General features: G+C 32.5%; 2 protein-coding genes across 2 annotated transcripts; one reads left to right on the top strand and one right to left on the bottom strand.

Moving 5' to 3' along the window:
* Positions 1-3,948: 3,948 nt before the first annotated feature.
* On the top strand, positions 3,949-7,290 carry LOC129919716 (uncharacterized). Its single transcript, XM_056000692.1, has 4 exons — positions 3,949-4,083; positions 4,144-4,930; positions 4,989-5,058; positions 6,828-7,290. The coding sequence occupies exons 1-4, from the start codon at positions 4,071-4,073 to the stop codon at positions 7,269-7,271; spliced, it is 1,314 nt and encodes a 437-aa protein (XP_055856667.1). The 5' UTR covers positions 3,949-4,070; the 3' UTR covers positions 7,272-7,290.
* Positions 7,291-9,067: 1,777 nt separating this feature from the next.
* On the bottom strand, positions 9,068-10,811 carry LOC129919480 (60S ribosomal protein L10a-2). Its single transcript, XM_056000364.1, has 3 exons — positions 10,676-10,811; positions 10,123-10,278; positions 9,068-9,618 (listed from the first exon to the last, which is right to left on the bottom strand). Exons 1-3 carry the CDS (start codon positions 10,678-10,680, stop codon positions 9,126-9,128), a joined length of 654 nt encoding a protein of 217 aa, XP_055856339.1. The 5' UTR covers positions 10,681-10,811; the 3' UTR covers positions 9,068-9,125.
* Positions 10,812-12,239: the final 1,428 nt, after the last annotated feature.

Genomic DNA, 12,239 nt, shown 5'->3' with positions numbered 1-12,239 from the left:
GTTCCAAATTTCAGAATTTGGTGAATCATACTTTTGAAGTAATCATCTGCGGAAGTTCAAAAATGTTCCAAGACGCACGCGAAAAAAAGAAAATCGCATGTAACTCTTGAATTAAGATTCATCAAATTATGAATTATCTACCAAAATGCTTGTGGTCTTTTTCTGAATAAATGTTCCAAATTTCAGAATTTGGTGAATCATACTTTTGAAGTAATCATCTGCGGAAGTTCAAAAATGTTCCAAGACGCACGCGAAAAAAAAAAAATCGGATGTAACTCTTGAATTAAGATTCACCAAATTATGAATTATGTACCAAAATGCTTGTGGTCTTTTTCTGAATAAATGTTCCAAATTTCAGAATTTGGTGAATCATACTTTTGAAGTAATCATCTGCGGAAGTTCAAAAATGTTCCAAGACGCACGCGAAAAAAAGAAAATCGCATGTAACTCTTGAATTAAGATTCATCAAATTATGAATTATCTACCAAAATGCTTGTGGTCTTTTTCTGAATAAATGTTCCAAATTTCAGAATTTGGTGAATCATACTTTTGAAGTAATCATCTGCGGAAGTTCAAAAATGTTCCAAGACGCACGCGAAAAAAAAAAAATCGCATGTAACTCTTGAATTAAGATTCACCAAATTATGAATTATGTACCAAAATGCTTGTGGTCTTTTTCTGAATAAATGTTCCAAATTTCAGAATTTGGTGAATCATACTTTTGAAGTAATCATCTGCGGAAGTTCAAAAATGTTCCAAGACGCACGCGAAAAAAAGAAAATCGCATGTAACTCTTGAATTAAGATTCATCAAATTATGAATTATGTACCAAAATGCTTGTGGTCTTTTTCTGAATAAATGTTCCAAATTTCAGAATTTGGTGAATCATACTTTTGAAGTAATCATCTGCGGAAGTTCAAAAATGTTCCAAGACGCACGCGAAAAAAAGAAAATCGCATGTAACTCTTGAATTAAGATTCACCAAATTATGAATTATGTACCAAAATGCTTGTGGTCTTTTTCTGAATAAATGTTCCAAATTTCAGAATTTGGTGAATCATACTTTTGAAGTAATCATCTGCGGAAGTTCAAAAATGTTCCAAGACGCACGCGAAAAAAAGAAAATCGCATGTAACTCTTGAATTAAGATTCATCAAATTATGAATTATGTACCAAAATGCTTGTGGTATTTTTCTGAATAAATGCTCCAAATTTCAGAATTTGGTGAATCATACTTTTGAAGTAATCATCTGCGGAAGTTCAAAAATGTTCCAAGACGCACGCGAAAAAAAGAAAATCGCATGTAACTCTTTAATTAAGATTCACCAAATTATGAATTATGTACCAAAATGCTTGTGGTCTTTTTCTGAATAAATGTTCCAAATTTCAGAATTTGGTGAATCATACTTTTGAAGTAATCATCTGCGGAAGTTCAAAAATGTTCCAAGACGCACGCGAAAAAAAGAAAATCGCATGTAACTCTTGAATTAAGATTCACCAAATTATGAATTATGTACCAAAATGCTTGTGGTCTTTTTCTGAATAAATGTTCCAAATTTCAGAATTTGGTGAATCATACTTTTGAAGTAATCATCTGCGGAAGTTCAAAAATGTTCCAAGACGCACGCGAAAAAAAAAAAATCGGATGTAACTCTTGAATTAAGATTCACCAAATTATGAATTATGTACCAAAATGCTTGTGGTCTTTTTCTGAATAAATGTTCCAAATTTCAGAATTTGGTGAATCATACTTTTGAAGTAATCATCTGCGGAAGTTCAAAAATGTTCCAAGACGCACGCGAAAAAAAGAAAATCGCATGTAACTCTTGAATTAAGATTCATCAAATTATGAATTATCTACCAAAATGCTTGTGGTCTTTTTCTGAATAAATGTTCCAAATTTCAGAATTTGGTGAATCATACTTTTGAAGTAATCATCTGCGGAAGTTCAAAAATGTTCCAAGACGCACGCGAAAAAAAAAAAATCGCATGTAACTCTTGAATTAAGATTCACCAAATTATGAATTATGTACCAAAATGCTTGTGGTCTTTTTCTGAATAAATGTTCCAAATTTCAGAATTGGGTGAATCATACTTTTGAAGTAATCATCTGCGGAAGTTCAAAAATGTTCCAAGACGCACGCGAAAAAAAGAAAATCGCATGTAACTCTTGAATTAAGATTCATCAAATTATGAATTATGTACCAAAATGCTTGTGGTCTTTTTCTGAATAAATGTTCCAAATTTCAGAATTTGGTGAATCATACTTTTGAAGTAATCATCTGCGGAAGTTCAAAAATGTTCCAAGACGCACGCGAAAAAAAGAAAATCGCATGTAACTCTTGAATTAAGATTCACCAAATTATGAATTATGTACCAAAATGCTTGTGGTCTTTTTCTGAATAAATGTTCCAAATTTCAGAATTTGGTGAATCATACTTTTGAAGTAATCATCTGCGGAAGTTCAAAAATGTTCCAAGACGCACGCGAAAAAAAGAAAATCGCATGTAACTCTTGAATTAAGATTCATCAAATTATGAATTATGTACCAAAATGCTTGTGGTATTTTTCTGAATAAATGCTCCAAATTTCAGAATTTGGTGAATCATACTTTTGAAGTAATCATCTGCGGAAGTTCAAAAATGTTCCAAGACGCACGCGAAAAAAAGAAAATCGCATGTAACTCTTTAATTAAGATTCACCAAATTATGAATTATGTACCAAAATGCTTGTGGTCTTTTTCTGAATAAATGTTCCAAATTTCAGAATTTGGTGAATCATACTTTTGAAGTAATCATCTGCGGAAGTTCAAAAATGTTCCAAGACGCACGCGAAAAAAAGAAAATCGCATGTAACTCTTGAATTAAGATTCACCAAATTATGAATTATGTACCAAAATGCTTGTGGTCTTTTTCTGAATAAATGTTCCAAATTTCAGAATTTGGTGAATCATACTTTTGAAGCAATCATCTGCGGAAGTTCAAAAATGTTCCAAGACAGATCAGTGTCCAAGACTCATGCGAAAAAAAAAACAAAATCTTTCTTGTGAGTAACTTCCACTGAATGTTAGTTCTGGGCTAGTGAAGATGTAAACAAACTTTTTTTGTATTATAAAATAGCATTTTTGTTGTAACTCGCATTGGAAATTTTCAAATCAAAGTGTATCTTGTAAATTAAAAACGTCACCTGAACGCATTGTCATAGTATACATTTATATTAAGTGCGTTCAATGTGAAAAAATCTGAATTTAGGTTCAGTTTTGGTGTGTTGAACTCTGCCATTCTCATTCGTGAGGTTTGTGTCCATGATTAACAAATGCTTTTTTTACGTTACGTCACGTTTGTTAATTTTTCTATTTTAGTTATTATTTAATAAACTATGATTCACCAAATTATGAAACTGATGAAATACGATTCACTAAATTGACACTGAATTATGGAGAAATTTTTTTTGAATTTCATGACCAAGTGCTGCTAACTTTACGCCTTACGTAATTTGTTAATAACTTTTAAACTATGATTCACCAAATTGTAAAATTGATTCACTAAATTTCACCTAATTCTCACCTAATTATTTGCATAAAAAATTTTGAAAATCCCCACTAAGTGCTGCTAAGTTGATGGCGGTGGCGGCATGCTGCCCCCCTGCAACTCCCCTGTATATTTTTCATACAAAAACGCAGTCGTTGTCATTTTTTGTCGTTAAACATCGTTAGTTTATTTTGGCAACAGATAGCGCAACGATGACTGAGGATAAAAAACGCTGCTGATAGCTTTTTTGTATAAAAAAAATTCCGCCACTGAACGCCAACATTTTTGTCGTCTTTGGTGTGGGAAAGCCCTTAAAATTTCCCAATTGAAAAACAGCCGAAAAATAAAATAAAAACTTTATGAATCACCCTGTACCACTACACGCTGCGGCCATTTTTGTTATCTGTCAAAAAAGTTTTGTTTCAAATGGCAATGCCTTTTCAGTAAATAAAAACAAGAAATTACATTCCACCTGTTAGTTTTTCTTTAAACAAATTTAATTTTTCTTAAGTAATTTTATATGTGAAACTAGCATTAAAAATGTCCGACCAAGGTATATAAATTTCCCATAAAAAATCAAATCCACCTTTTTAACTAAATAATCACCCTTTAGAACTTGACTACGACGAACACCATTCCAATGAATCTAAAAACTTACAACTCACCAACCAAGCAACAAATCACTGGGAGCGCATCATGAGCGTTCTAGCCACTCAATTAATGTCATTTCGTCGAACAATCCTTTGGAATCGTCGTCAAACTATTCAACGAATTCGTAATCGTCAAAGAATACACAGAAATCAATATTTACATCAAATGATGAGCATTCAAAATGAATTTCTAATGCAATTACCAATTACTGCCACAAATTCTTTCATTCATGAATCCGATTCACGTTTCTGGGAAGGTGTTGTTCCAAATTACACTGACGAACAATGGCTTCAAACATTCCGCATGTCTCGCAAGACTTTTCAATGGATTTGTGATCGATTGGACGAAACAATGCGTCCAAATGGAGCTTCTGTTCCTTTGAAGAATTTAATTAATCTTCAGAAAAGAGTTGCTCTTTCAGTATACACTTTAGCTACTGGAGATGATTATCGAGTTGTTGCCGAAATCTTTGGTGTTTCACGAACTTCTGTATGCAAATTTATGAAACGATTTGCCGATTCTATTATCGAAGAAATGAGCTCGTTTTTGTTGGTCATGCCTCAGGACGAAAACGAGTACGATGTGATTAGACAGACATTCCAAGCGGCTTCGTCGTTGCCAAATGTTGTAGGTTGTTTGGGATTCTGTTTGATTCCGATAAATGCTTCGGCAAACAATGCCGAGATGTATGCAAAACCTAATGGCGGGACATCACTCACAATGCAGGCGTTGATAGATGACAAACTTTTGTATGATTCGAGTTTCTTTTGTTTGATTTAAATGTACTTATAGGTTGTTTCTTTATAGATTTAGGAAAGTCAGTATGGTTCCTAATGCCCCAACTATGTTTATGGATTCACCACAGGAACTCATTATGGTATGTTGAATAGAGTAGGTTTTTTATTTTATACTCCAATTGCTAGACACCTCTAGAATATACTCACCAAATATGAGCTCTTAATATTAACGGGAAGATCCTCTGCTTCGCAGTTTTTCATTTTTACACCAATCTTCTATTAAAAAAAATCATTTTTTTATTAATCGACTTATATGCCTTTACATATTCTTGTAGGAAATTGAACGCTCTACAAAAAAGGCCTTATACACTTTTTTCGTTCATCAAACAGTTTAAAAGATATTTGTCGTCCAAGGTTTAAGAAAATCTTTAAAAATTCGTTTTTTGTTCTTAATTTTGTAACAAATTGAACATTTATAATAATCAAAGGGACATGGCATATTCTTATAGGAAACAGGTAAAAAAGGTCTTGTGTACTTTTTTCAATAATCTAATCATTGGAAAGATATTCAAGGTCAATTTAAAAAAAAAATTATAAAAGCATTTTTTTACTTTTTTAAAAATTTTCTAATTCACTGAAAAGTCTTAATTAAACTAGTAAGTCCTTGGTGTTAAATCGATAGCTTTAACTGTTTTGAAGATATTCGTATCCAAACCCTAATGAAACTTATTTCGATAGTTTTTTTATGACCACTGTTTATTGGGATTTAAATACGAATATCTTATAAACGGTTAAAGCAATCGAATATGTTACGTGGCCATTAATGAATTTGTTATTTTATGTTGTAATTAAGTCTTTTATTTATGTTGTGCAGAGGTTTTATACTAGTGTCGTACTTCCGAAACATAAAATACATTTTTGCATTTTATATGATGCTCTGTCATTTTCCCTGAGCTTGAAGACCTTTATCTTGAATATGCAACCAATTGAATTCAAACTAAACGCTTTTTAAAACAACAATTTCGATTCAATTTTGAGAGTTTTGTTATTCAGTTTTTTCTTAGTTTAAGTTGAGGGTCCTCGATCAAGTAAAATTTGTTCTCAAGCCCAAGTCTGAGATGAGTTTTCTGAGTGTTTGGTCACGCATTTATTTCAAAATTTCCTCAGTTGGTATCCATAAGCTAAAATCAAAGAAACCCTTTAGGGTTTCTTAACGTAACGAGTAGCTTAAATGGGCCAAACGCTCTAAATCGTTTAAAAACTCTCGAACTAAATCCCGAAGTTGTTAGCTTCAAAATCTTGTATTATGAGTTCTTTTTGTCGGATATTCAAGAATTATGTCTTAAGACTCATGTAAAAGGACAGAGCATCATATTTTATATTTAAAATAAAAATAAAATTCAATTTGGCCTTCACACATTAAACGATGCATTAACAATACTAATATTGCAATATCTCACATTTTTTATGCAAAACCTTCAAAGCAAGTTTTTCCAAGCTATAGCTCTTTAATTTGATAATTGACACCAATTTCATTAATGGCCAACGAACGTTGAAAATGCCTATTCTCCTTTGAGAAGAAGTCGATTGAGAAGAAAATGATTTTTTTTAATATAAGAATGAATGAATGAATAAATTTTATTGAGGCTTAATTAACAAAAATTCTTAAAATTAATAAAATTACCGACTTAGGATTGGTCTGGTATAATATTTTAGTATATTATTCAATAGATAACACATGAATATTAAGAACTCATATTTGGTGATTATGTTCTAGAGCTATCTTATCTAGCAATCGATTTTTTTTTAAATAAAAAGAAGATATTCGATTTTTTTTTTACCCACCCTAATACAGATACTTTGGTTCAATGAACTCTTTTTTACTATTGTCAATCTTTTTCAATTTCAGACAAAATCCCAACCAGTTGGTGACCGCCTCGTTCCCAGTTTTGTCATATCTCCCAACCAATACTACCCTCTCAACTCCTGGCTCATGCAGAAGTACCCCAATCCACAAACCCCTCAACAACACGCCTTCAATGAAGCCGTCGACAATGTATTAGATTTTAAGGAAAATGCCTACATGCGCCTTTTCGCCCGCTGGCGAATCCTCCAACGCAAGCATGATTTGGAAGCACGCACAATCGAAGCCATTGCAACAGCTTGCTGCGCTTTGCACAACCTTTTGGAAGAAAACGAAGACGGATACCGTGAAGAATGGGGCGACTCAGTCGACACTTCCAAATGCAACCCCACCTTCGACACTGAGAGAAGGAAAGACTCCAAACAAGCCTTAAAGACAAGAGACTATCTAACTCAAACAATTTACAATTCTAGCGAATCTCAAACTTAGAAAATAAAAAATTACAAAAAAGACAAGTTTTTTGTTAGTCTTTATCTTAAGGTCGTTTTATGTGAATAAGGGCGAAATAAAAAATGCAGGACTGCAGCAGTGCTGCAAACAAAAATTGATAATATTGTTATAATTACGAGTGAATTTTGACTAAATTTAGTACTCGTTCTTAGAAACAAAGACAAATACTTCTAATTAATTAGATAATTTTTTCAACAGACTGAATAAATGGAAGTTCTATTTGCAGAACTGCTGCAGTCCTGCATTTTTTAACTCGCCCTAAGTTTTAAGTTCAGCCCTATTAGGAGAAGGCCTTCCAATCAAAAATGTTTCGCTTTTTTTTGCTTTTTCTTCATTATTAACGACAAGGGAACAAAAATAAAACAAAAAAGGAATGATATTCTTGGAATTTTTCGATTCGGAGTTCTTCTCCCGAACATATTTCCCCGAGAGTTTTCATTCAGAATCGGACTGAGTATTTATTTACATCTTCTCATCTAAATATTATTATTTTTTTTAATAATTTTAAAAAGAATGTAGTGATATTCCTTTTTGAAATGACACTTAACAGCCTAAATGGATGGACCGAAAAACATCAAACTTGGTATATAGCACTTTTTGGAGACTCTAGAGAGAGGGATTTTTGTAATTAATTTTTTTGGACAAAAAACGGTAACTGCCATATACAAATAATAAAATTGCCTACTTGTTTTAGAGCTCAATTTGATTTTAGATTTTGTTTTGTTCCTTTGAAAAACGAATTTTTTTATATTTTTTTATTTTATTCGAAAAACAATAAAAATAAATAATTACTTGTGTAATTTTTATTATTGTTTTGCGAATAAAACTAAAAATGAGTAGCTACTGAGTATTAGAAAACACACGCCTTATATGAACTCAAATTCAATCCTAAAGCCTAGTACGCAGCTAAAGCGGAACAAAAAAATTTGAAGTCTCCAAAGTCAACAGCAAACATGTAAACGAAAAAATACCATCGGGTATTATAGCAAAGTAATAAAAAATAATAAAAACACGAGTAAAAGAATATAAATAAGTTTAAAAGCAAAAACAAAACAAATTTAATTTCGTTATCGAATTTTTGTATGAAAAATTTCGTTTCCCTTCAGCTGCGTACTAGGCTTAAGTGGGCTTCAGGTCTTGTTAATTATATCTTTTGCCTATCTTTTATTCCGACTGTGTTTACAGTCTTCTTCATGGAGAGTATTCTGTCTTCTAATCTTAAGAATTTAATCTTATGCTATGGTTTTAAATATTTTAAGAATTCAAAAAATTCGAAGTCTTGAAAAAGACGTTTCAAATTATCGAAATTTCAGAATACTCTCCCTGAAGAAGAGTGTAAACACAATCGAAACGTCAGAGTAAAAGATATTAAACAAGAAACAACACCTCAAGCCCACATAGGATTGAATTTGAATTCAAAAGAAAAAGGTCACGAAGATAGGAATAATTTTAGCAACTTGAATCCTAAGAGCAAGTTCGTGCCCCCCAGTCGTGAATTTTATTTTTTAACTACGATACATTTTTAAAACAAAAATCTATAAAATAAAACATGAAATTTTGCTACGCAAAATCTCGTTTTCTTGCCCACTTCTACTTTTTCCGGAAGTTGATCAATTTCGAGTTGAAAACGTCAACTTTGAGTGAACAAAAACAAATTCGAAAGTTGAAGATAAAAATCCTCAAGTTATATTCAACTTCGAGTGAACAAAATGACCCTTACAATTCTAGCGAATCTCAAACCTGGAAAACAAAATAAAAATAATAAAAAAGCCAAATTTGTTGTTAGTCAATAAAAAACAGTTTTGTATTTCATCTTTATATACAAATCAAATCTTAGTACAATCGCTGTGGTGGTCCCATGGATGACTTAATGTGCAGAGACCTCACGTTCTGCCAATGTTTCTTCAACAAAGAAACCAAGAAATTGATAGACAAATGAATATTCTGTACCAACTCATCGGGTTTCATGTTGACATGACCGACAGCAACAGACAAACACAAGACTTTCTTCATCTGGAACTTGATGGTGGCCTTAACTTCATCAATCTTGCCCATCATCGATTCCTGATGCGACAAAAGACCAGGGAACTTGCCAGCCTTATTCAAACCGGGTCCCAACAAACGTGGAATCTGTTTGATCAACGACTCGGAAGCCAAGAAAGCATCATAAGATTTGGCTAGCTTCTTGACAAGCTTCTTATTCTTGTTCAACTTCTTCAAAGCTTCAGCGTCCATGCATTCAACATTGTTGGCTTTGGCTTCATCGCAATGCTGTTGATCTCCCAACACACAAACCTTCATTTTTGGACGGGGAATGTGCTTCAATCTGTTTTTTAAAAAGAATATAAAAGAGGAAAATACTTAAGAGAAAATCCTTGAGATTGTAAAGGGAGAAAAGTGGCTAGATGATGGATTAATCAGTAAAAAGTTGATCCACATGATTTATTTAAGATAATACATGCAATTTTTTAACATCATTTTGAGTCCTTTTTTTATCAGGAGGAGAGGATTATGAGAAACAAGAACTTACCGCCATTGGATTGGCAGCTGCACTTGTGAAATTTTAAAGCAAAAAATTAATGAGGGGCGGTATCTAACAAATGGTCAAGACCAAAAGAAAGAAACCTGCTCAATTTGATTTAAAGACCCTGAGTGAAGGTCCGCCAAGAGAGTGAACACACTCTTGACTTCCTGATAGAGCTCGTTTGAAAGTCCTAGAGAAATCCCAGAAACAAGAGGTCTTTTTTGCCATTCTTGGTTTTGGTATTTTTCAATGGATTTATTCTCATGATACTTCTATCAGGTATAAATTAATTGATGAGACACGTACTTGACGGTTCCAGAGAAACGCTTGTCCTTTTGGGGATCGTAGTTCTTCAAACCAATTTGGAGTTCCACAGTTTCCAAGAACTTACGCTTCTTTTTTAATGAAGCTTCAATTGTGGCATTTACAGCCTCGTACAGGGTATCACGAGATACCTTTGATCTAAAATTTAAAAAAAAGAGAAAAAAGGATTTTTAGTATAAATTCACTTTACTACAAATAACTAAAATGAATTCATGATTGAAATGTATGGATTTTATTCAGAATTTAATGCACATATAATTGTAATTATTAAATCTCCCGTAAAGGATTATTGAACAAAAAACTTGATTAATTTTGCAATCATTTCCAAACCAAATTAGGATATTGAAAAATCCATATGGCTGGTTTATGAGTGCTGGGTTTTAATACAATTTTACGAATATTTTCAAAAAAAAATTCTTAAATACACTTTTAATTTAATATATTTACTTTGATTTAACATTATTTAATTTAAATTTTATTAAAGGATTTTTATGAAAATGTTGGATATAAAAAATATTTTAATTTTTTTACTTACGCCATTTTAACAGAGTCCGCACTGTTTGACGGCTATTTTACGAAAGAGAAAAATGTGTTGGAAATGATTTGTGAAGTTGGTTTTGGTTGGGGGAAAAAAAATGGCGGATGACATTTACAAAAACAGTGATGCCAGTAATTACATTTTTTTAATTTAAAGGTAGGTGCACATTGAAGTGGGTTTGCGACAAGAGTTTTTTTTTTTTATTTAAAACGCCGCGCATCGTCAGCGATTTATCTCAACACTTAAAAAAACTACTGATACGATATTATTTTAGCTGATTTCTTTTGGGCTTTAGTATCTAAAATAAAGCACTTTTAAGTACTTCTGAATGCATTTAACCCTCTGTAGGCACAACTTTTTTTTGTGACGTGATAGGCACACGGGTGTAAATTTGGCTTCCACTTTTTCGTATCGGAAGAATCTTTTTATGTCTCATATTTTATAGGAAATACATATATGAAATTTGAATATTGTATTCTCAATTCCAAAAATATGTCACCATTATAAAGGGACTATTTTGAACCCACCTTTTTTAAAAATTATTGTTTTTTTTTATTTTTGTCGTGTTAAATTCGCACCTATATGTGCAGACAGAGGGTTAAAGACAGTTTTTTTCTATTGAAGAAAAAAAAAAAATTGAATGCAGTAGATACTTGAGCCCAAAGGAACACACCCCTACTAACAATTTTGCTTCTATAAAGCTTTACAGAAGCAACAATTACATTTCTGTAAAGCTTTATAGAACCAAAATTGTTTGTCGGGACGCTTCATGTCACGTTGTGTTGTTGTTTCACGTCATGTCACGTCAAGTCACGTTGTGTCGCATTCTATCGCGTATCGCATTGTGTTGCGTCTTGTTGGGTTTGTCGCGTCTTGCCCCCTTGTGTCACGTTGTTTCGCTTCTTGTTGCGTCGCGTAGCTTTGTGTCGCGTAGTGTCCGTACGTTTCGTGTTTTGCGCGTTGTCTTGCGTTGTGTCACGTCTTGATTTTTAGGCATGAAATTCGACTGATTTTCAGCGAGATAATTACGCGAATTATCTCATTTCGAATATCAAATCGTATAGAAAAAAAAAATTAATTTTTAATTTAAAATTGTTTCATTTGGGCTCTAACATTTAGTTCGATCTGGGTGCTAGGCGTTACCACTACCAGTACCGCTACCGCATACCCTCCGGTGTGGCCAAGCCTTTAACTTGCCCAAACAATGGAGGTGTCCAATCACGTTGCAATTTACATGTTCTAGGAACAAACGTCAAAAAAAACACATCCCTGAGTTTCTGTTCCATCTGTACACAGACCCTTATTTCAAAGAATAAATATTTTGGCATCACTTGCAAATATAAAAAATTATTCTTCATAGCTATTCATGTGCTACCTACCATTTCAGACTAACAACATTGATCTGTCAAATTTCTTAAACTTGACGAAAAAAAAGTAAAACAACAAAAATTAAAACCCAACAAAAATTCAAAACCCCACCAAATCATACAAAAAAAAACACATTTCAACAAAAAACTATTATTTAAAACATAAATAAAAAAATTGTTAATAAATTAACAAA

The sequence above is a fragment of the Episyrphus balteatus genome, chromosome 4 (assembly GCF_945859705.1).
Source record: "Episyrphus balteatus chromosome 4, idEpiBalt1.1, whole genome shotgun sequence".
NCBI classification, from domain to species: Eukaryota; Metazoa; Arthropoda; class Insecta; order Diptera; family Syrphidae; genus Episyrphus; species Episyrphus balteatus.
The sequence above is the reverse complement of the archived record's forward strand: the minus strand, read 5'-3'. Positions and strand labels throughout refer to the sequence as shown.

Excerpts from the sequence above, each read along its gene's own strand:
- LOC129919480 (XM_056000364.1), bottom strand. Across the intron at positions 9,619-10,122 it reads CGTTTCTCTGGAACCGTCAA|ATTGAAGCACATTCCCCGTC; the intron begins GTACGTGTCTCA and ends TTTAAAAAACAG.
- LOC129919716 (XM_056000692.1), top strand. Across the intron at positions 4,931-4,988 it reads TTGATAGATGACAAACTTTT|ATTTAGGAAAGTCAGTATGG; the intron begins GTATGATTCGAG and ends GTTTCTTTATAG. Across the intron at positions 5,059-6,827 it reads CACCACAGGAACTCATTATG|ACAAAATCCCAACCAGTTGG; the intron begins GTATGTTGAATA and ends TTTCAATTTCAG.